The sequence below is a fragment of the Giraffa tippelskirchi genome, chromosome 14 (genome assembly GCF_054371585.1).
Source record: "Giraffa tippelskirchi isolate mGirTip1 chromosome 14, T2T-mGirTip1v1.2.pri, whole genome shotgun sequence".
Classification (NCBI taxonomy): domain Eukaryota; kingdom Metazoa; phylum Chordata; class Mammalia; order Artiodactyla; family Giraffidae; genus Giraffa; species Giraffa tippelskirchi.
In genome coordinates, this window is record NC_137288.1 from 50,897,850 (window position 1) to 50,922,361 (window position 24,512).

General features: G+C 45.4%; 1 protein-coding gene across 8 annotated transcripts in view; it reads right to left on the bottom strand.

Moving 5' to 3' along the window:
- Positions 1–18,371, bottom strand: part of LOC145534699 (uncharacterized) — a 47,289-nt gene extending 28,918 nt beyond the window's left edge. Inside the window, exons 1-2 of one of the 8 annotated variants that reach the window (XR_014074891.1) lie at positions 17,341–18,371; positions 14,923–15,139 (exon numbers count right to left, since the gene is read on the bottom strand). Coding sequence is in view for 2 of the 8 variants with exons in the window: in XM_081562772.1 (XP_081418898.1) it covers positions 15,086–15,139; positions 17,281–17,808 (582 nt within the window). In the remaining 6 variants the exon portion in view is untranslated. Of the gene's footprint in view, positions 1–14,922; positions 15,140–17,043 lie in introns of all 8 variants that reach the window. The other 7 variants (XR_014074890.1, XR_014074888.1, XR_014074889.1 and 4 more) reach the window with 7 other exon arrangements.
- Between the last annotated feature and the right edge of the window lie 6,141 nt (positions 18,372–24,512).

The following is a 24,512-nucleotide window of genomic DNA, read 5'->3' on the forward strand; positions in this document are numbered from 1 at the left end:
AGGTTGGCTTGAAGAAAGCAGTGGGGGAGTGTTTCCCTTGACTTAGTACAAAACATCTGGAGCCCCAGATTAAAGAGATTTAGAAGAGCAATAGTCCTAGAAATGAGACTGTGATGCTGAAAATTTAGCAGGGTTAAAAAAATAATTCATTGTCCTGATTTTCTTTCAGAATAACGTCACAATGATCAGTAGACAAGCAGGCAATTGACATAACATTTTTAGCACCCTGTCCTTATTCCCCCAAAATGCTTATGACTTTTCAAGAGAAATTCGAAATTGTAGAAATGACCCAAAAAGTATTTCCCTAAGGGTTTCCGTACATATCCTATTCAGGTCAGTTTATGCCATCTCTAAAAGTTATAAAGACATGGCACTAATACAAAGCTTGGGGAGAAATGGAAAAATAAAGCCCTATCTAAATAGTGGGCTGGTTAAGCCAAGTCAGTCCACTCCAGAAATTCCCCACCGCTCATTACACAACCTTTCACCCACAATCATGCTTTTGGAGAATCTCTGTTCAATCCCTGTTTTGGGACGATCCCCTGGAGAAGGAAATGGCAACTCATTCCAGTATTCTTGCCTGGGAAATTCCCTGCATAGAGGAGCTTGGCAAACTACAGTCCATGGGGTTGCAAAAGAGTCAGACAAGACATAGTGGCTAAACAACAAAGTTAACATCATCCAATAATCCTAACTTGACAACACCAGTCCATCTCCCACCTTAGAAGTGTAAGAACGCTTCCTTTTTGCTATATCTGATCTTAGACCAAAAGGCAGCTACCCCTGAAACTGGTACAGCATTTTGTCAGGAAGATAGGCCCTGAGGTATGTCGAGAAGAGAATCTGGAGTCAGAAAACTCCAGCTGAGGCTGACAAGATTATACAGAACCACCACCATCCCAGGAGCAGGTAAGCTAGAGATGACACTGCTTACCTCAGAGGGTAATTTGAAGATCAAATAAGATAAAGGCCTGAAAATAAAGTGTTAGTGTTAGTCACTCAGTCACGCAGCCCGCCAGGCTCCTCTGTCTACATGATTTTTCCAGGCAAGAATACAGAAGTGGGTAGCCATTGCCTCCTCCAGGGGATCTTCCCAATCCAGGGATCGAACTGGCGTCTCCTGTGTCTCCTGCACTGCAAGAAGATTCTTTACCCTCTAAGCCATGGAGGAAGCCCCATAGAGCATGCACTCGACTACTGAGCTACACCCCCACTTACAAAGCGTTAGGTAGCTTATAAACACAACAAGGAGCTGCTGTTTCCCAACTTTCCAGACCCTGGGTTGGTTGAATGTCCTTCACTGAACAGAACCTGACCCCCCTTGAGTTATTTGGGACAAACAGCAGAAGGGCTCCCAGGCTTTCCTGGGAGTCACTGCCTGCAGTGTCAGAACTGACAGACACTCACTCCTGCCTCCTCAGCTGGCTGCAGGGAGAGGGGTGGGGTCAGGGTGAGGCTTCCTTTTCTCCACTTTTTATTATTTGAATTTTTTGAAGGCCAGGCTCAACTCTTACCTTGAAAAAAAAAAAATGCATTTTACCTTTCCTCCCTAGCTAGCTGAAGTCCATGGCCACAGCGAATGCAAACCAACCTTTCAAGTTAAAGAATCACAACAAAGTTAAAGACTTTCAGGCCTCTCTACTGTTTTCCTTTCTCCTTACCCTTACCCCCCAAAGCGGTCTTCAATGATTTTAATAACAGAGCCTGTCATTTAAGAGAGGGGGTGGGGGGAAAAGACGGAAGGTCGGTCCCAGAGAGAGAGCTTCCTACATTAACAACGGTAAGTTTCCCTGCCACTCCCTAACTCGACTGACCTCGGCCGAAACACCCGCCCAAGTCCTTCCTGGGGCGGGAGAGAGGCCAGGGGTTGGTGACTCAAACACACCGGCCCGCCGGTCAACCGCAGGCAAACTTGACTCTTGGCCAACTTGTAGCCACAGACAGCAGCAAAAGCACAGAGGTCCTTCACCGCCAGCTCCAAAAACACACTGCAACCGCCGGCGGCGGCGCCGCAGTGGCAGCCTCGGTACCAGGTCCAATTCTTTAAGGAGTACGCTTCCCTCCTCCGCCCTCCGTCCCACTCCCCGGGCGGCACACACTTCTCCCCCTCAGGAGGTCCCTGGTCCCTCTGCCACTTCTACGGAGGGGGAAGCGGCCCTGAAGAAGGTTCCCACCGAAGTAGCCCGAAGCCCACTTCTCCGTGCCCCATCCCTCCGCCCTCCCGTTCAGATGGGCGCGCGTGCTGCTGGCCAAGGTCCCGGTTCTCAAGATGCCTGAGTCCGACGGGACACGGAGGGGCAGGCGGGAAGCAGGACCGAGCCTGAGGTTCTTAGAGGACAGATGGGGCGGATCTGGGGGGACAGGGATACTCTCCCTCCCGCCCCCCTACCTCTCACCGCCCGCTCACAAGCAGCAACTCCAAAACGCACAGGTGCGCCGTAAGGTAAAGGCCTTTTCTCCCTATCGCCTCTCTCCTCTCCCTTGTTCCCCTTCGGACACCTGGTGGAAAAGCAAGGTACCGGTGTACCTGGAGCGAACACCATGATTTCCTCCAGCCGCCGCGCCCCAAGGTAAGGAGAGACAGACGGGCAGGCGGAAGGTGGGGGGCAGGCCACGGTTCGGGGGCCGGTGCAGGGCGCGCTGGGCTAGGGTCGGGCGGTCAGCACCTCGGACAGCTCCGGCCGCGCGGTCCCGGCCCCGCGCGCTCCGCCTCCACAATGCACCGCTCTGCCCGGCGCCGCGACGCGAGGAGCGGAGGCTGCTGCTCGGTCCAGTCCTCATGCCCGCGCCAGCGCTGCGCACCCGCTGCCTGGGGAGCAGCACCGCTTCCACGCAGAGGGACGGCCGGATGAGGAAGAGAGAAAAGGTAAATGCCCGGCTTCCCGGCAGGGGGCAGCTAATTGCTTCTAATTACCTGCTGTCGCTCGCCCCCCCGTGGATGTTGGACTGACATTTAGGATGAGTTTGCCCTTTAAAAAAAAAAAATTATATATATATATAAAACTCAAAAAGCTTTACTCTAGAGGCTGACTCGAGTTCTCCGAGTTGAGTTGGCTCTGAACAAAGGGGTGGGACCCCTCTGTTCAGTTAAGGGGTCCTTGGAGTCCATGACTCCACTCTCGCACCCAAGTCCCAGCCTAACGTCAGCAAGGATGCTGGAGGGAAGAACAAGTTGAGGATGGAGTGTGTGAGGAGGGCACCACATCAGGCCCCCTGCTCCCAGGCTGCTCTGAAAGCTCCAAGCTTGGACGCCCTCAAGGTCATCGTGTGAGAGACAGCAAGGCTCTCCAGTGCAGAGGAAGGAGGCCTAGGTGAGGCAGGTCTCCATCAACACATACACACACACACACACACACACACACACACACCCTGTGAAAGGTGGGGCCAACAGAGTTCCATCAACACACACACACACACACCCTGGGGCCGACAGAGTTCCATCAACACACACACACAAACACACACACACACACACACACACCCTGTGAAAGGTGGGGCCAACAGAGTTCCCTTCAGGTGTGAGAACAGCCCTGAGACCAATCAAGAAACATCAGTGCTTTCCCTGCCTTTATCCAAATGGACGCCCAGCCCAGTGTACAACCAGTTCTACTCTGAAGTTACCTAGACGTGGCCCCATGCTCACTTCGAGCTTCTAATACGCTGTTATTTTTAAATACTATCTCCTTCTGCCAAGAAATGCTTGTGCAGTGTGGAGAGCCCACACAAGATATTACCCAGCTTGAAACAAATCCATCTGGGTTACAACCCCCGAGTGAAGGTGACATAAGGATCCTCTACACTGAAAGCAAACGTCAGTGGCTTTGGATTTCAGCCTCTGTTTTTGCAGCTGAGTGGAGTTTTCCAAGAACGAAGGGTGATCCGGGTCATCACCAGTGTTTCACTGGGGTTTCTTCACTTGCACCTCTCCCTGGAAAATGTAGCTTTTCTGAAAACGCCAGATTTCTTAGTAATTTGGTTGGTGGCCATAAGCTCTACACTCTTTTGGCAAATAGTAAGCATTCAAATGGCCTTACTGGCACTAGTTTTGTTCAAAGCCATCTGATAGATTGCAAATGCAAATAGTTTTACAGCTCTTGGACTACAGTTTGCATGGAGGCATATGGGCAGTCTGAGCAGAAAACAATCAGTACTGCTCTTAGCACCTGGCTCAATGCAGCCTTGAACAGATGGGGCCTGCCTCAGCAGCAACAAGACACAAGTCAGCTGATGGGCAGAATGAAGGGTGTGTATATGCAGGATGAAGTCTTCCCACTTCCTGGGTTACACCAGAAACGAGAAACCAATGATGCTTCACTCTCTCTGCTTTATTACCAACAGAAGTGCAAGACACTATTTGAAATACTCTTTAAACAACTGAAAGACCTCTTTCTTTTAACATGCTCAAAAGGGCTCTCTTTTATAAGCTTAAATTTTAATGAGTTTATTCCCTTAGCGCCTAAACAATTTACTCTTTGTTAAGTTCAAGAAAAAGCAATGGAGTGTAGGAAAATAAAAAAGGCTTGGGAATCAGTCCGCCTCAAATAGAACATCTTCACTGTTTACTAGCTGTGTGACCTCAGATAAGTGACTTAACTGTATTATCTGCAGTAGAAGGATTACGGTATCTTGAATGTTTGTTGTGAAGATTAAATGTGATAATGGATTAATGGATTTATTAAGAGCACTGGTGGTTTAGTCACTAAGTCGTGTCCAATGACCCCAGGACTGTAGCCCGCCAGGCTCCTCTGTCCATGGGATTTTACAGGCAAGAATACTGGAGTGGGTTGCCATTTCTGTCTTCAGGAAAAAATAATGGAGTGTAGGAAAAGAAAAAAAGGCTTGGTAATCAGTCTGCCTCAAGTATTAAACACATTCCAGGAAATTACTGGGAGTGGAGGACACCCTGAGAGTGAAAGTCACTCAGTCCTGTCTGACTCTTTGTGACCCCGCGGACTATACAGTCCATGGAATTCTCCAGGCCAGAATACTGGAGTGGGTAGCCTTTCCCTTCTCCAGGGGGTCTTCCCAACCTAGGGATTGAACCGGGGTCTCCTGCATTGCAGGCAGATTCTTTACCAACTGAGCTATGAGGGAGGACACCCTACAGGAGTACAAACTAAATGTTTTATATTCTCCTAACCTGTAATTCTCCAACCTGACTGTGCACGTGAATCCCACGGAGATCTTGTCAAAATGCAAATGATGACTCAGGAGATTGCAGGTGGGCCTGAGATTCTGCCTTTCTAACAAGCTCCCTAGTGATGTCCACGCTGTAGGTGCTGCTGGTCCATGGGCTACATTTTGAGTAGCAAGATGTTGATGTATTAGCATTTAAAAAGAAATTACTTCTAGCACATCTTTTTAAATATTTAGAAATACACCCTTCATCCTGCCCATCAGCTGACTTGCCTCTTGTTGATGCTGAGGCAGGCCCCATCTGTTCAAGCCCGTGTCCCTTTTCAGTCAGTCCCAATCCACCTCTGCATGTCCCCAAGTCCCTGATCTGCTTTCTGTCACTATAGCTTTTCCAGCTGTTTCTAGAATTTCATATCAATGGAATCCTATAGTGTGTACTCTGTGGTGTCTGGTTTCCTTTGCTCCGTACATTGTTGAAATTTACCAATGTTGTACCTCTATCTGCCACAATTTGCGTAGCTCAATAGCGTTGATGGACTTCGGGGATGTCTTAGTTTCTGGCTATGAAGAGCTATTGCCAGTGTTCTGCATAAGTCTGGGTGTGGATCATGTGCCAGTCACTCTGTTCTCTATGATAATCAGCTAGGAGTAGAATGCATGGGTCTTAGGGTAAGTATCAGCTTAATGTTATAAGAAACTATCAAACTGTTTTCCAGGGTGGTTGTAACACTTTACATGCCCACCAGAGTTCTAGTTGCTCCTTGTCTTATATCTCATCAACACCTAGCATTGTCAGTCCTTTTATTTTCCACCTTCTACAGGGTATGTAATGATACCTCACTATGGTTTGAACGTACAGCTGAGAATGCACTAGCCAATGGAATCCAAGTGGAAAGAAATTAAGCCATGGGGAACTCTCTAAGGAGGAGAATAAGAGGTTGTTCTGGATTAGTTGTGAGGTTGAAAGATGAGCTTCACAAGAGGAAAGTAAGCAAGCTGCCAGGACTGGAGATAGGATTTCTTGGTTTAAGGTGGAGACCTGAAGGACAGCAAGATCTCAAGAGCACCTCTGTAAGTGACTGCAGAACAATCCCCAGCGAGGAAGTGAAAGAATCCAGAGACTGAAGTGAGGGATGCAGAGGTCACTCTGGAAGGTGGGTGGACAAAGATGAGGAGATAATGGGCCTAATGGCTTGGCTTCCATCAGTGGATGTTGGGCAAGGGCATGAATAGTTAGAACTACTGAGAAGTTGCCAGATAAATCTAAGGAGAAAACAGTTACAAGGTCTTTGAATAAGCCAATAATGCATAACTAGCATGATAACAGGCTTCTCTAGGGTGGCTCACAAGGTAAAGAGTTTACCTGCAATACTTCCTTGGCGGCTCAGACAGTAAAGAATGTGCCTGCTATGCAGGAGACCCGGGTTCAATCCCTGGGTAGGGAAGATCCCCTGGAGAAGGAAATGGCAACCCACTCCAGTATTCTTGCCTGGAGAATTCCATGGACAGAGAGGAGCCAGGCAGGCTACAGTCCATGGGGTCGCAAAGAGTGGGACACCACTGAATGACTAACACTTTCACTTTCTTTCGTGGTAATTGATTTTTACACCACTTTAAGCAACAACAATAGACCTTAGGCAAGATCTTACTGCTTCAGAAAGAGACTGACCTGAGTTTAGAAAATAAACAATCACTTTCTTAGCATCTGAATGTTAAAATAAGTTCTTGAAATGCAGAGCAGGGGCTAAAGTCTTGAAAGCTGAGGCTTTCAATCAATTGCCAGAGCAGAGGGGAAAGATTTTGAGTCCCAGCCTCAAGGTTAAGTTTGTAACACAAATAGAGTTGGAATGAAAAGCAGGAAAAAAGCACAGCCAGTTTTGCATTTGTTTTATTTTGTTTGAAAACTCATTCAAACCCCAAAGGAAATATTTTGCGTTTGTTTTTATTTTGCTTGAAATCTCCTTTGGGGCTTGGAGGCAAGGTTTTTGTTTTTGTTTTTAACAAGGATAGATAAGAAACTATAGATTTAGCAAGGTCTCCAAACAAAGGGACTGCATCTCAGCTTACTCCCAGCCCTGGTCAATCCATGGAGAGGTGGGGCCTGTCAACTACAAATTGGCCCTTGCCATGCATGCTTGCCATCTACCTCCACAAGGATTAAATCATGTGCTGCTGCAGCTGCCGACCTTCAACACTCCTTGAAGGAGTTGAGGGTGTAGAGCAGAAATGAGGCACTCTGTGCTCAGGGGAAAAACTGGCAGGACAGGTCTTCAGATGTTCTCAGGAGCTGATTTTATGAGCCCAATTCTTGTATCTCTTCATATCTAGAAAAGCACTAAAATCCTTCATGGTGATGACTGTTCCTCATAAATAGCAAAGGCTTCATGAGACGTCACGAGAAACTTTTTGGAAAAATACGTGCTTGATTGCACATATTCCCCTCTACCAAAATCGCATCTCTACCGACCTTCCCCCCTGCCCCTCTGGAGCAGTTTCTCAGAGCTATCTGAGGCTGTCGTCTAGGCTGCAGTCTTCATATTACCCCAAATAAAATGTAACTGTCATGTGCATTTTTTTTTAGCCAGCAGGCCTCAAAGGGGAAATGACTTGAGAACCCAGATGAACTTGGAAAAATCCCAAGATCTTCATCTAACTTCCAAGGGTTCATAGCTCAGAAAGTCCTCTAGCCTCTTGAAAATTTCCAGGCTGAGGTTAGAGGGATAATGTATGGATAGTGAAGTGAAGGGTCAAGCAGGTGAGCTTCAGGGTCACCTCCTAGGCCCCTTCCAGCCCTAGAGAACACTCACACACACAGAAGGGCTTGGACACATAGGGACAGGTGTCAGGCTCCGTCTCAAGTTGGGTGTTCAGGTCAGAATAAGGAAAGCTTCAGAGGGACAGGAGGCCACGCAGAGCCATGGGCATCTAAGACGATGGACCAGGGATCAAGTCTCAAAAGCAAAGGACATGTCATGTCTTAGTAACTGCCTAGGCAGAGTTTGCTTGCTCAGTTGCTCAGTCATGTCAGATTCTTTGCAGCCCTTTGGACTCTAGCCCGCCAGGCTCCTCTGTCCATGGGAGAATACTGGAGTGGGTTGCCATTTCCTTCTCCAGGAGATCTTCCCAAACCAGGGATCAAACCCGCATCTCCTGTGTCTCCTCCATTGAAGGAGGGTTCTTTACCTACTGAGCCATCAGGGAAGCAACACCAAAGGCAGAACAGGTATCTGCAAACTGGACACCCTGTCCCCACCCCTTCCCCTTGAGTTTACACACAGCCTCAGAAGAAACGTCCACAGTGGAGATCCTGTATTAGCTATTTAAAATCCAGAACTTTACTCAGAAACTTCTGAGTAATCAATCATTTTGACTGAGCCTGCCTAGAAGTAACTAGATTAAGTTTTCTGCTATCAGACAAATGATAAAATGATTGGCTCTGAGTTATTAAAAAAAAAACACCTTTGTTCCCCATCTGAGGTCTGTGACTCTCTACCACCCGCACTAAATGCTTTTTTTCAGTGCTTGTTTAAGACATGCACACAGCAGTTTTGGCCACCTGAGATGCTCTTCCTTCCATCCCACACACACCTGTCTCTTTCTCATCCAAGTCCAAGTTTAGATATCACTCCTGGAGAGGTTTTTCCTGTCTAACTAATCTTGGTATGTGTAACCACCAACTACTATTACACACACATACACACACACACACACATATACACACTGTTTATTTCCTACTAGGATCCTAGATTCATTTTTGTTATCTCCCCTTCCCCAACTTGGTATTTCATAGTTATTTGATGGTCTGGTTAGTGTTACAATGGTATCACCATAAGGCCAGAACCTGTTTAATTATCCCAAAGCTCACACTGCCCAGCATGGCCTCAGTTCTACCCAACCATTCGAGAAGCACAGTTGAATGACTATGTCAAGCTCTAGGCTAAATTCTTTGCCTGAATGTGTCTCATTTAATCCTGAGATAGATGCTGTTATTGCTCTCATTCTAAAAGCAAGGCAAATGAGGCATAGACAGGTTAAGTAGTTTTGCAAAGGTCACACAGCCAGTAAATGGTAGAGCCAGAATTTAAACTCAAGAAGGATTAAAAGCAAAACAAAACTAAGAACAACTGACTGCAGAGCATCATGTTTTCTCTTTTCACAAACACAGAAGGCAGTAGCTGGGCCTCAGTGTTCCTGTGCACTAGGAGGACAGTGACCAATGGACCCTCCCAAAGGCCAGAACACTGGAATGTGGGCCAACACAAGCTCCTCCTTCTTGGACGGAGTCAGGGGCCATTTTCAACCCAAGGGTATAGTTTGTTGATGACAGAGTAGAGGGTTCAGATGGCCCCTGCTGTCTATGTGGGGAGAGACACAGACAAGGATGCAATAGGGTTGTATCTGATTCAGGGAGATTTGGGGATAGCTTAAAAAACAAACCATTGGAAGATCTTTTTTTGTCTTTAATTACTATACTGCAGCAGCCATCCTGTTCCAATTCCAAAATTCAGAACTGTCTTGAGTGAGGTGACAGGTGGGCTGAAGTAGGAGATCTTAGACTTACTTTATTTGAAACTTTATCCATCATCCTTGTCCCATATAAATATCCTCCTGTGCTCTCACTCTCTCAAATAGAGGCAGCATCTTTCATCTACAATGGAAGTCAAGTGATCTTTACTTGCCTGACTTTACTTTCTTAGTATTCCTTAAATTTACCAGCTACTTTTTAAAAAAAAAATTGGTAATTTTTGGCTGCACTGAATCTTCACTGCTTTTTGCTTGAGCTTTCTCTAGCTGCTACGAGTGGAGGCTACTCCCTAGCTGCAGTGCTCAGCCTTTTCGTTGTGGTGGCTGCTCTTGTTGCAGAGCGCAGGCTCTGGAGCGCAGGTTCGGTAGTTGCGGCCCATGGGCTTAGCTGATCTGCCCTTTCAAATGGTATGGGAAAATAACGTTCAAGATTATTAATTAAGCTGCATACCTGAAACATTGGAAATCAACTATACTTCAATTAAGGTATTTTTTGAAGATTATTCACTAAGTGTTCACCTGACACATATTTGCTTAACACCAATGAAACACAAAGCAGAGTGTTAGTCACTGTGGAAGGTATAAAAATAAGATAGGATCCCTGCCCTCAAGAAGGCTCTGTTCTAGGGACTTCCCTGGTGGTCCAGTGGTCAAGACTCCATGCTTCAAATGCAGGGGGCGTGGGTTCGATCCCTAGTTGGGGACTAAGATCCCACATGCTGCATGGCATAGTCCAAAAAAAAGAAGGTTCTGTTCTAATAAAGGAGAAAAACCAACATATAAACCATGATATTGCAGGCCAGAATAGGATTAAATGCCAAGCAAAAATGTAAAGAAAAACCAAAGAATTCAAACAATGGACAGATTACCTCCAACTTTACATAAATGAGGTTTTTCTCAAAATAAGTTTTACATAAGTTAAAATTAGAGAATCACAGGCCAAAAAAAAAAAAAAAAACAAAACTGTAGGACTTCCCTGTGGTCCTGTGGTTAAGACTCTGTGCATCTACTGCAGAGGGCATGAGTTCAATCCCTGGTCGGGGAAATTCCAGGTGCCATGCAGTGTGGCCAAAAAGAAAACGAAAAAAAGAAATAAAGAAAAAAACGTGTAAAGGTAAAGTTTAATGGACAAATACCCACAGACATCCAAGACTCTGTCCATGGAAAAGCATTCATTTGACCCTGGTCTGATACTTGAGATTTTAAATGAACAGCCACTCCAACACAGAGGGAAGATATACACCCTGCCAGTATCTTCACATATATTTACATCTGAACAAAATAACGTCGTTGCCCACTTAATCTGTATGTGCCCCACACATATGCATATACATACACAATGTGTGTATTATATGACCAAAACTGCCCTGCCATGCAGACACTTGGAGTTCACACTTACACTTTCCATAAACCTTGGAAAGGATGGTGTCCATTCCCATAAATCCTGCTCTTTCTCTCACTTTGTCTCCCACCTTCCTTCTCTCCCTCTCTGTGTGTGCATGCGTGCATACTTGGTCAGGTCCAGCTCTTTGTGACCCCATGGACTGTAGTTCGCCAGGCTCCTCTGTCTTTCAGATTTCCTAGGCAAGAATACTGAAGTGGGTTGCCATTTCCTCCTCCAGAGGATTTTCCTGACCCAGAGATCAAACCTGCATCTCCTGTGTCTCCTGCTTGAAGGAGGGTTCTTTACCACTGAGCCACCAGGGAAGCCCCTCTCTCCCTCTCTGCTGCATCCTCATTTCTCCCGACAAGAAGTAGTAACTCTTTGGAGTGGTAAGTCAAGGAGAGAACCTGATACTTGCTGACTGGCCCTGCTTCCTCCCTTGGCCTCTAGGGAGCCGGGAGCTTGCAGAAAGTCTGTGTCTTCCTCTGTTCCCCGTGTGATCACACCCTCAGGGACGATGCGGGAAGACCTGCAATGTTCCGCGTTCCTGTGACTCTGGTGGGTGCAATGACTTCATTTGGGAATTTAGATCACAGAGCCCGTTGGCCTGCTCCTCTAATCTACATTTTCCAGTATCAGACTGTCCAGTAATAAAACAATGTTTTAATCTATCCTGGCCTGACTCCTTGGCTTCATCTGCTAATGAGTTCGAAACTCCACCCAGCAAGAAGTTCATCAGAACCCCTCCAAAGCCAGTGTCTCAGAGCACAAATCCAGGCTCAGGTGATCTGTAAGAACTCTTCCAACTCCACAATGAAGCCTAGGACTTACACGCCTGCCGGTCAGCTGGAGGCAGCTGAGATGGGGACAGACCATCATAGACTCAGAGATTCTAGAAGCGGAAGGAAAATAGGATCATCTGTTCTAGAAGCGGAAGGAAAATAGGATCATCTGTTCACAGCTTTTCTGTGAGAAACCCAAAACTCAGAGAGAGAGGCTCACATGGTTCCAACAGAACCAGGACTGTGACCCAGGCCTCCTGACTCTCACCCAGTCCAGTGAGACCTGCATCTCAGGAAAACCTGAGTATCAATCCCACTCATTCCTGAAGAAGAAACAAAACAAAAAAGAGTGAATGTCTTCCAGAATGTTTTTCTCCTAACAATCCCTACTTTCTCCACATGTTTATGCTGACTCATGGCATAGCAAAAAAAACAAGTGGAAGATAAAGTCCCTCTTAAATACTTCTCTCTTGGTGGTTTTGGTCCATCAAAGAAGAAGCCTGTGATTTCCTGTAATCACCTAGGTAACTGAAGACATTACAGCCGATGATTCATGATCACCAACCTCAAAAGCACCCTTGACATTGTTTCCCTGGTAGGTGATTTTCTCACTCTTCTACCTGCTCTAAACCACAGAGAGACACCTCCTGCACACACAGGTGGTCTTTCCTCCTTCTCAGGGCACTTAAGACCTCAGGCCACAGTGCCCTCTCCTCCCATGTCTACCTGGACAAACCCAGCTGTACATGAACCCAGCTCCTCCTCCAGTTACAGCTGGTCCGTACCCTTCGACCCACCTCCAGCCACTCTTCCCATCATCCTCCCACCTGCCCAGGTGAAATGCCACCATCCATGCTCTCTGCCCTCTCCTGTGTAGTCTGCTGGTCCCTCTCACCTGGATCCTGCCCAGAAACATTTCAGCTCAAATCTCTTCCAACAAAAACGGAAAACGTTCTCTCTCAAGGCCACTCCCACCTCCACTGTGACCACACTCAGGGCCAGACCAGATTGCTCAGTGGACTGAGTACTCAGGTACCCTCTCGCACGAGTAAAGTCAATATTAAAACAACGAACAGAAGGCCCAACAGAACTATGAGCTGTTGGCAATGACTCCTTTAGTTCATTGTTTCAAATTGTCAAGTACTAAATTATTACATATTTGTTTTGCTATGAGCTTTGCCTTGAGCACACACTCAATCTGCTAAATGGGTGATCCAGAATTCGCCCATTCTCTTATATTCACAACCAAACTAATTGGATTTTCTATAACTTGCTGTCTTCATTTCCTTATCTCTCCTCTCTGTATTGCATCAATCTGGCTTCTGCCCTAATCACTCCACCACGAGGTCTATTGCCGAGGTCTTCCCTGACTTCCAAGCATCTCACCGGTGTCTCTCAGTCCTCATCTTAACTCCAGCTCTCAGTAGACTTTGACTTGATCAATCTCTCACTTTCCTTTTGGAACCACTCTTTTTTCTTGGCTTTGTGATTCTGTGATTTTTCTTCCATCTCTGACTCCTCCCTCCTCTCTGAGCCTTTAAAAGTTAGGGAACCTAAGTTCCTAAGGAACCTAAGCTCCTCCTGGATCCTCTTCTGTTTTTACTTTACAGGCTTTCTCTAGGGAATCCCATCCAGTTCTATGGTTTTATTTATCATGAATTTTTAGAACTCTACAATTGATCATTCAAAACAGAGCCTTTTTAAGAGTAAAGGAGGGGTACTACTAGCAATTATGCCCAGACTGTTCAGGGCCAACTTGGATACATGGTCACCCTATCTCTATGCCAGTGGGTCCCAAATGCATTGCCCCAGTGAAGACCTCTCCTCCAAGCTCCAGACTTATAGACCGACTTGCCTACTCACTATATATGCACTTGGATTCATTAATTCTCACTTTTAACAAACACTGAGACTTTTATAGGCCAAGCACAGTCCCTGATGATATGACAGTGACCCAAGCAGACAAGGCTCCTCTCCTCATTACACTTACATTGTCATTCGGGAGGGAGGAACAAAAGCACAAGCATATAGAAACAGGTATTTTCCACCAGGATGAATGTTGCTGTGGAGGAAAATTAAGTGGGAGAAAGGAATAGGGAGCAACTATTGGGAAGAAGTTGGAAATTTTAAATAGTAGTGATCAGGTAGGCCCTCACTGAGCACAGAGCCAGATGGCCTAACCCAGTCTCCCCTGCAGTCAGGCGTGACAAGGTGACTGATTTGGGGGTCAAAGGAATGAGTGCCAAGGATGAGCACCACTTCCGGTCTGTCCTCTGTTCTCTCCCCCATCGGCCGGAGGTCAGCGCACATGGGGATGGAAGAAGAGCTGCTCTGAGTCTGGGTCCCTGGAAAGAAGGCTCACACCTTCTTTGCACTGACTGGACTTTACATTAGTAAGAAGTAAACATCTATTTGGTTAAGCCACTAAAATTTTGTAATTTACCCAGCAGCTAGGGTCAATTAACACAACAGTGATACTATTAGCCCAGTTAGAGATTCTGCAACAGAAGCTGATGCAGAGATAAGGATTTCAACTTAGATTTAGTTTGATCCTTTTGACACAGCGAAGCAGTGGAGAATAGTGGGCCAGAGTGAGAAGAGAGCTGGAGGCAAAGATCTGGAACTTTTGGAATACAAAGGAGTGGAGTCTTGTCCTAATTTTAATAACAAAGGGAGAGGGTGCAAAGGAGGAAAAGACCAAGACCCAGGATGGAGAGTATCAGCATTTCAATAAATGCATTAAAAAGAAGGGTCAGAAGGTAAGAGAACATATTCTCAAAATTTTACATGATTGGTACTTTTTACAATAAACCCAAATAGTTGGTCTTAGAATTCTGTCCTTTCAAGGACCACTTAACCTTGTTAAACTGAGAGGCACAGAGCCGTATCATTGGCTCCGCTATTAAAATTTAGAGTTCAATGAATACTTTAATGCTTTGTTTCCCACACTGAAAGCTCCAAAAATTCAATTAAACCATCCTTCCCACCCCAAATGCCAAAATTCATTTAAACATTGTATCCAGCTTTGCAGCCAACAAATGGCCTCTGATAAATCCTCTGACATTTACAGTCTCTTTGATAAAGACACTGTCTTACCTGTATCATCAACATTCTAATTTTTGATTGCTTCCAAAATGCTTGCACATGCATTAGTCGTCTGATTCCCCTACAAATCTGTAAAGGTTGGTGCCTATAGCTGGGGCTCCAGACACGCTGACAAATGATCAAGAGAGACTGTTACCTTAGTATGGCGCCCACATCAAAGCAAAGCACATTCATTCCAGGAGGCAGGAAGACTGTCTCCTGAGGATATCTGCAAGAAAAATATAACCATTTAAAATGCTATTTCAATTCCATACGTGATCCATTCATCAAGCCTGTATAGTTTATGAGTCTCACACGTCTTTTTAATGTGTTATCAGGGGACAGCTCACTTCCTGACTCACAGTTTGAGTCACTATAAACGATGGCCCAAAGAGAGGGAACAAGTGATAAAGGTACATGCTGGAAATAAAAACAACCGTTTATTTGCTGGTCACACTGTCTTTTGTTATTACTGCTTTTAGCAGTTTGAAATATATTCTGAGTAACCCCACCCAGACAGGGACATGGTTCTGCATTTACTTGCCTAAAGGAAGTAACAGTTTTGAAATATTCCTGATGTCACTTCTTTTCTCAAAGATTTGTGAGTCAAATAAAAGACAACTTTGAGATGAGTTCTCCTACAAATGCCCCCGTTTGCCTAGGCCACTTCTTTGAATGTCTTCAAGGTTTATTCTAAAATGACTAAATGTACATGTAGCTGCTTTTATATGTCAATCTGGCAAGACGATGGTGACTAATTGTTTGGTCGAAGATTGGTCTTCATGTTGCTGTGAAGGTATTTTTTTTTTTTGGATGTGACTTGACATTTAGAATTATTGACCTTAAAGTGAGCAGTTACTCTCCATGACTTGGGTGGGCCTCACTCAATCAGTTGAAAGCCTTAAGAGCGAACACTGAAGTTTTCCCAGAGAATTCTGTCTGAGCTTTCAACTTTACATCTCACCAGGTGGCACTAGTGGTAAAGAATCCTCCTGCCAATGCAGAGGACTTAAGTGATGCGAGTTCCATCCCTGGGTTGGGAAGATCCCCTGGAGTAGACAATGGCAACTCACTCCAGTATTCTTGCCTAGAAAACTCCATGGAAACAGGAGTCTGGCGGGCTACAGTTCATGGGGCTGCAAAAAACTGGACACCACACACACACAAAGAACCCTGTCCAAAAGTAGGTGTGTACCATCATTCAATATATTTTCAAGCCTTTTAATACATCCTGAGACTGCATAGAACCACACACACACACACACACAAATTCATGGGGTTGGTTCTTGTTTGTAAAAAGTAGTTTTATTTTGGTAGGATACACTTGAAAGATATTTTTCTATAGAGTATATCCACAAATATACCCTTGATTAAAGAATTAGAAATGACTAAAAGAAGAATGTGTTAGTCAGGGTTCTTCAGAAAAAGAGAACCACCCTTTTGACTTCTTTTAACCTAAACTGCCTCCCTAAATGCCTTATTTTCAAATACAGTCACAATGAGAATTAGAACTTCAATATATGAATTTTGAAGGGACCCAATTAGGTCCATAACACACTATAAGAAACTTGATAAAGAAGAGCAAATTAAACCCAAAACTTGTAGAAGAAAGTAAATAATTAAGATTAGAACAGAGATAACTGAAATTGATAACAGAAAAACAATAGATTCCATGAAATCAAATGTCTTGTTCTTAGGGAAAAAAACTTCAACAAAATTGACAAACTTTAGCTAGACTGAGGGAAAAAAGATGTAAATAACTAAAATCAGAAATGAAAATGAGGACACTGCAACCAACTTTACATAAATAAAAAGAATGCTCTGAATAATTGTTCACCAATAAATTAAACGAAATTGAAAAACACAAATTACCAAAACTGACTCAAGAAGGAACAGAAAACTGGCTGAACTGAACCAGATGAAATGTGTTCCTTTCATTCATATAGACGGCGTTAATCTCAACATGGTCCCTTCCAATCTACAGACCCTGCGCCACCTGAAGTTCAAGCTCATCTTCAAACACCTGGCACTAGGGAAGCTTCCGCCAACGACCCACCCGACTTTACAGCCAGAGTAAGTGTGCAAACTCTCTGAGTTACTTGTGTCCTCCGGAAAACAAGAACACAAACCTACCAAAGGACCGGCAAGGGCTTCCCAGAGCCGGGAGGCTAGCATGCGATAGCATAAGGCGTTGGGCACCTGGTAGGTTGGAAGAATCCTGGCAGGTTGGAAGCCCCAAGGGACGGCCTATTCTGCAAGCACGGGGGGGATTTATTACAACTGCCTCCTCCTGGCTGTGAGGTCTTGGGCGTTAACATGTGAACACCCAGGAATGTGGAACTTCAAAAGACTTTTAAGACTGCGCGGTACCTCGGCAGGGGGCGGCGAACCCGCAGCCTCCCAGGGATGCGCGTCTTCCCCTTTAAGCACCTGCGCGCCGGCCCGCGGAGGGAGCCCCCCGGAAGTCGCTGCGCGCTGCCACGGAGTCAGATTCCTCCGCCGAGAGCGGCGTCCGGTCCAGTGGCTCGGCCGCCAGTCTAGCCTAGGTTTCCTCCCTTCCCCGCCGCCCGCCGGCGTCAGGACTCTCGGCTTCTGCGGCCAATAATGCTGGCGACCCTGCCCACGGGCGCTCGGGCCTTGGCCCGGCCTGAACCCCGGAGGCTGGACGCGCCGCCGCCGTGATCCGCCCCCGAGCGACACGCACTTCCGGCGGCGGCGCTGTGGCAGTGGGGGAGCTGGGTGGGTAGTGATGGAGGCGCTGGCGGTCCTGATGTAGGTTGTCCTGGGCCCGAACCATGCGTTGCGCAGGGAGAACGGCGCGCTCATGGACCAAGTTCGGCGGCTGTTGTGCGAGAAGGCCGATCTGCTGTCCCAGGGGCGCCCGCCCGCCTGCCCCATGGCTTTCCCCGAGACCTTCCGAGTCTGCGAAGGCTGCTGCAGACCGCCCTGGACGATCTGGGCCACCTGGGAAGTGCCCGAGCTTGTCACACCCCTGGGGACACCGACGGAGCTCTGAGGCCCTGAGACGGCTGTCAGGGTTCGCGTGCCTGGCGTCCAAATGTTGACCCTTGTACCCTAGGAATCTGTTTTCCACATACTTCGTTTCTGTTCTGAAACCGCAACAGTTTCCGAGACTGTGCCTTTGAGTCGGAGAACTCCAGGCGCTGGACAGTGCATTTGAAAAGGACTTATTTTTAAAATGTAACTATGTATCTTACATACTTGGCTTACAGTAGAAACAGATGAGTAAGACCAAGTGTATCGCCACAGGAACACAATTGTGAGAAAAAAATTCTAAGTGCATATTCTGATGTCGTGTGCAAAGAATGGCATATTTGATTCTTGTTTTATGGCCTTTTTTTCAGTTTTCACCTCATGGTTTTGAAATACGTGTTAATATGACTGGAATCCAACACAATACTGTAAAACAATCATTCTCCAATTAAAAGTAAATTTAAAAAATTAAGTACGTGTCAAAAACGTGCATCTTACAGGAGGCAGAAGAGTCAACTTGAGTAATTTTTATGTTTGCTCCTGTATGAGCAAAGATGGTATTTTTTCAAGGTGGGTGCAACTAATAGCAAAAAGAATGGGGGGAGGAGGGCATGTGCATTCTTTGAGCTGTAGTCACTTATTCTCCTATGTTAGATGACTTGGCTCCCTCCTTTTTATGTAAATTACTTGATAGTTTTGGCCTCAGTTTTTCTTCTGTAATTAAAGGCATAACTTGATCATTACAGTTTAGTTCAGAATTCTGTGATTCTCATATGGAGCCAAATAATGGGAAGACAAAGAAAGATTGGAGCCCTCTTTTTAAAGAAAAGAGTTCTTGAAATCCTCTAGGGACCAAAGTCTGTACTGCTGCTCTAGCTGCTGCTAAGTCGCTTCAGTCGTGTCCGACTCTGTGCAACCCCATAGACGGCAGCCCACCAGGCTCCCCCGTCCCTGAGATTCTCCAGGCAAGAACACTGGAGTGGGTTGCCATTTCCTTCTCCAATGCATGAAAGTGAAAAGTGAAAGTGAAGTCGCTCAGTCGTGTCCGACTCTTAGCCGACCCCATGGACTGCAGCCTACCAGGCTCCTCTGTCCATGGGATTTTCCAGGCAAGAGTACTGGAGTGGGGTGCCACTACCTTTCCTTAAATGTCCATGGATTTTGTCATTCTGGTGGTCAGTACAGTCTCACTGAAATAGCTTAAATTCCTAGTTAAGATAGTTTGTATAAAGAAAAACTCATCTCTTGCCACCTTGGTAAACAGTTTACATACATAAGGACTGTAGTGAAAACCTCTGGTTATATTTTTGCATGATTTGGTTAAAGACAGGTTATGGCAATTAAAATACAACACAAATGAACATATCTACGAAACAGATTCAGACATGGAGAACAGACTTGTTGCCAAGGTGTGTGTGGGGGTGAGTTGGGGAGGGAAGGATTGGGAGTTCGGGATTAGTAGATGCAAACTAGTGTATAGGGAATGGATAAACAAGGTCCTAACTGTATAGCACAAGAAACTATTAATGTATTCAGTATCTTGTGATAGACTATAATTGAAAATTATATGAGAAAGTTCACTTTGCTGTACTGAACAAATTAACACAAACTGTACAATTGTACACTACAATTACTGTAAATCAATCACAGTAAGTAAATTTAAAAAAATGGTAACATTGGGCTTCCCTGATGGCTCAGTGGTCAAGAACCCACCTGCCAATCCAGGAGACATGGGTTTGATCCTTGGTCTGAGACTATCTCATGTGGTGTGGAGCAGCTAAGCCCATGTGTCACAACTACTGAGCCCACTCTAGAGCTCGTGCTCTGCAACGAGAAGCCACCAAGATGAAAAGCTCATGCACTGCGACTCGAGAGTAGCCCCTGCTCACTGCAACCAGAGAAAGCCAGCAGGCAGCAATGAAGACCCAGTGCAGCCATAAATAAATAATTTTTAAAAGTCAGGTGAACTTAAGGGTTCATGTGGTGGGGTGAGGGGACAGTGCACAAGTGTGTTATTTTCTTTTGAGTTTGGTTTATATGGCTTTATTGGGCATTTTGTAATTTTCCAGAAAATCAGGCAACTGTTCATCTATTCACCTAGAGAATGTGCCTAGAGCCAGAGGAGCATCACTTTGCATAATGCTCGCTGCTTTCACATCTGTGTCCCGCAAGTTGTTACAGTTGGATCCTCTCTCCTAAGCTAAGTCTCATCTAATAGGTTTATTTCAGACATCTTCATTTCCTGCCAGCTAATTGAAGGTCATGGACCAGCAGAGCAGAGACTACCTATGTGATGCAAACTATAGATTCAAGTTCAGTGAAATCCTTCATCTTTCCTAGATCCTTTTCAAGTGGCCTGCTGTCAACAGTTGTCTGCAGTGATTCTTAAGCTTCCGGAGCATCAGCCCCTCCTGAGGGACTTATTAGAAAGCACACGCTGCCTGGCCATATCTCCAGAGTTTCTGAGTGGGTCTGGGGTGGGATCTGAGAATTCGCATTTCTGACTTAGGAACTACTAGGTGATACTGATGCTGTTGGTGTGAGGGTAAAAGAAATTAGAAGTAACAGAATATCAAATGCTCCATGGTGCAAAGAAAAAGAGATCATTAACTTGAGAAAACTTCCCCTTGTGGGCTCTTTCTCTGCCTTTTGAAATGTATGTAGGTCTTTGTAAAGGTTAAGTAAGCCCCTTGCCCATTTTACAATACAGGAATTTCCTCTTTGAAAGGAGCCCTGGAGCCAGCATGTAGAATGTAACCATCAAGAAAGCAGTAATAGCACCCCTCCCTCCCAGTTTCCTGGGAATCTAGACGTCTAACTCCAGCGGCGGCGGGGGGCGGGAGTGGAGGGGGGTGGTTTGCTGTGTGTGTGTCTGTGTGTGTGTGTGCATGCAACTAAGTCCCTTCAGTCGTGTCCGGCTCTTTTCTGCGACCCTGTGGACAGTAGCCCACAAGGCTCCTGTGTCCATGGGATTCTCCAGGCAAGAATGCTGGAGTGGGTTGCCATGCCCTCCTCCAGGGGATCTTCCCAACCCATAGATCGAACCTGTGTCTCTTAGGTCTTCTGCATTGGCAGGTGAGTTCTTTACCTCTACAGTTAAGTTCAGTCGCTCAGTCATGTCCAACTCTTTCCGAACCCATGGATTGCAGCTCGCCAGGCTTCCCTGTCCATCACCAACTCCCAGAGTTTACTCAAACTCATGTCCATTGAGTTGGTGATGCCATCCAACCATCTCATCCTCTGTCATCCCCTTCTCCTCCTGTCTTCAATCTTTCCCAGCATCAGGTCTTTTCAAATGAGTCAGTTCTTCTAATCAGGTCGCCAAGGTATTGGAGTTTCAGCTTCAGCATCAGTCCTTCCAATGAATATTCAGGACTGATTTCCTTTAGGATGGACTGGTTGGATCTCCTTGTAGTCCAAGGGACTCTCAAGAGTCTTCTCCAACACCACAGTTCAAAAGCATCAATTCTTTACCCCTAGTGCCACCTGGGAAGTCCAATTTCAGCAGGTACCTGTCCCCAAATGCCTTCTGTTGTAAAGATAGAAAAAATTAATTTTTCCTTCATATGAAAGTAGTTAGTCCTCTCACTTGAGCATCAGTTACCCTTTATCTTGAAAACATGGAGGTAATGGGTTTCATTTTCCTGGCTACCTAAATGGGTGTGATTTCTTGACATCTTTACTATCTGTTTAGTGGCTTTTCTGTGATTCATATCACTTTCTGGTTTAATGCTTATTCAAAACAAAACCGTTTTCTTTCTCTTCTATCTTTGTGAAGAGGTTTTCTAGGTTGACAAGAGATTTTGTTTTGATTCTGTTTTCCTGACATCAGTCACGGCCACACTTTGAGAACCACTGCACAACGTGAACCGACCTGTTGAATTTAAAATTTCTCTCTAGAACTTTACCTTGTTGGTCTCAGCCTGTGGTATTTTATTTGATTTTTGGCTGGGCTGGATCTTTGTTGCTGCTCGTGGACTTTCTCCAGTTGTGGAGAGCAGGGACTACTCTCTAGTTTTGATGCACTGGCTTCTCATTGTGGTGGCTTCTCTTGTGCAGAGCTCTAGGGCCCCCGGGCTGTAGTAGTTGCAGCTTCCAGGTTCCAGTCAGTTCAGTTGCTCAGTCGTGTCCGACTCTTTGCGACCCCATGGACTGCAGCACGCCAGGCCTCCCTGTCCATCACCAACTCCCAGAGTTTGCTCAAACTCATGTCCATTGAGTCAGTGATGCCGTCCAACCAGCTCATCCCCTTCTCCTCCCTCCTTCAATCTTTCCCAGCATCAGGGTCTTTTCAAATGAGTCAGTTCTTCGCATCAGGTCGCCAAAGTATTGGAGTTTCAGCTTCAGCATCAGTCCTTCCAATGAATATTCAGGACTGATTTCCTTTAGGATGGACTGGTTGGATCTCCTTGCAGTCCAAGGGACTCTCAAGAGTCTTCTCCACAGTTCAAAAGCATCAATTCTTCGCCGCTCAGCTTTCTTTATAGTCCAACTCTCACATCCATACATGACTACTGGAAAAACCATAGCTTTGACTAGACAGACCTTTGTTGACAAAGTAATGTCACAGGCTTAATAGTTGTAGCGTACAGGTTTAGTTGCTTTGCAACATGCGGTATTGTCTTAGATCAGGAATCAAACCCATATTCTCCTTCATTGGCAGGCAGGTTCTTTACCACTGAGCCACCAGGGAAGCCCCAGCCTGAGGCATTTTAAATCTTTGAATTTTTCAGTTTTGAGTCTATCATTCTCCCTACTTTATAGCAAAGTTAATGAATTGATGAATCCACAAAATTGATGAATCTATGTTTTCCAAACCATTAGTCAGTTCAGGAAAGAGGCAGGAAGGGTCCCTGTAACTGCAGTGCTTACCATCTATTACTTACTCTGCTAGTGCTATGAACATAGTACTAACAAGACAATCCTGATTCTCCAGAAGATAAAGGAACTGGCCATCATCATGCTGGACTGCAGCAGGGAGGAGGCTGTGATGGCACCAAGGGGTACCCCAAGCCCAGCCATGGACTGAATGTGTCCCTCCAAAATGCATATGTTAAATCCTAACCCCCAGAAGGGATAGTTAGGGAATTTGGGATAGTCATGTAGATGCTGCTCTATTTAAAATGGGTCACCAACAAGGACCTACTGTACAGCACAGGGAACTCTGCTCAATGTTAGGTGGCAGCCTGGATGGGAGGGGAGTTTGGGGGAAAATGGATACGTGCATATGCACACAAGGTTGCTAGCTGTTCACTGAAACTATGGCAACATTGTTAATCAGCTATACCCCAATACAAAATAAAAAGTTCAAAAGAAAAAAAAAGAAACCCAAAGCCCCCAACATGCTTGGGAGTAATTAGATCCTGATGGTGGAGCCCACATAAATGGGATTAGAGGCCTTACAAGAAAAGGCTGGAGAGCCTGCTTCCTTTCTCTGCCAGGTGAAGATAAGGAAAAGAAAGAAAAAAAGTGAAGTCACTCAGTCGTGTCCAAGTCAGACACCACTGAGCCACTAGCACTTTACTTTGGAGACAGAAATCGCGGACAATACAGATAAATGGATGTGGGGGGTGTTTCTTTCTCTCTACTCGGTCAGGAATATTGCAGATCCTAGTTCCATTTTTCTGCATCCCCTTTGTTTCTCTCCAAGAAGGAAGGAGGGAATAAAGTGATTGGGCAAAGCTCACTAGTCTTCTGACATCACTTTCCTTGTGGATGGGTCCAGAGACACTCGTAGCCCCGCCGTTTGCTCAGGCAGAGCTGGTCCTCTGGTTCTTAGTTGCTTTGCAGTTTGTCACTATGACAACAGACTCCTGACTACATTCCTTCTTACTCCCCTCCAGCCCACTGTCTACACAGGTCATGGTTACTTTTTTTGTTTAATTTTTTCAATAGTTATTTGATTTACCTGACGAGTCTTGGAAGTCTACTTTTGGCCTGCAACAATGTGGATGTTAGTAAGAAGAATTTCCAGTCAACTTTCTTCTTCTTGATGCAGAAATGATGCCATTTTAATGAAATAGTATTATTCACACTTTCCATTTTTCTCACTGGCCTCTATTGTTTGGCATCACCCCTTTGTCAGGAGAGTGTAAATGTCTGCATCAAAAAATAAAGCCACACAGAATCTCCCGCTGTTTTAAAAATGAGAGAAGAATAGGTTGATAGAGATATTTTCCATGTTTGAAAGGCTTATTAAAAATAAAACCCTAAGAATCCATTACAAGTTATGAAAAATGCATTGACTGACATTTGATGTTCAAGCAGGCTCCAAAAGAGCAGGATAATTAAAGAAGACGAGTATAAAGTCCAAGAAAATATATGAAGCTTGACTAATGAGCATGTTTAAAATAAATAATGCATCTTTGAGTTATTGATGATCTTATAATTCATGAATGCTGAGGAAAACATAATAAGGAGTGATTTGTAAAAAGTCATCAAAAACAAGGAAGGACATAACCAGCTCATTGCTTATCTTGTGACTGATTAAAGTTCTAAAACGAATGGAAAAAAAAAAAAAACCAAAACAGGGTGGAGGGAATGGATAAACAGAAAGGAGTCTGATTGAATAATGTCTCCCCCCAACTTTTTTGTCCACCCAAGAACTT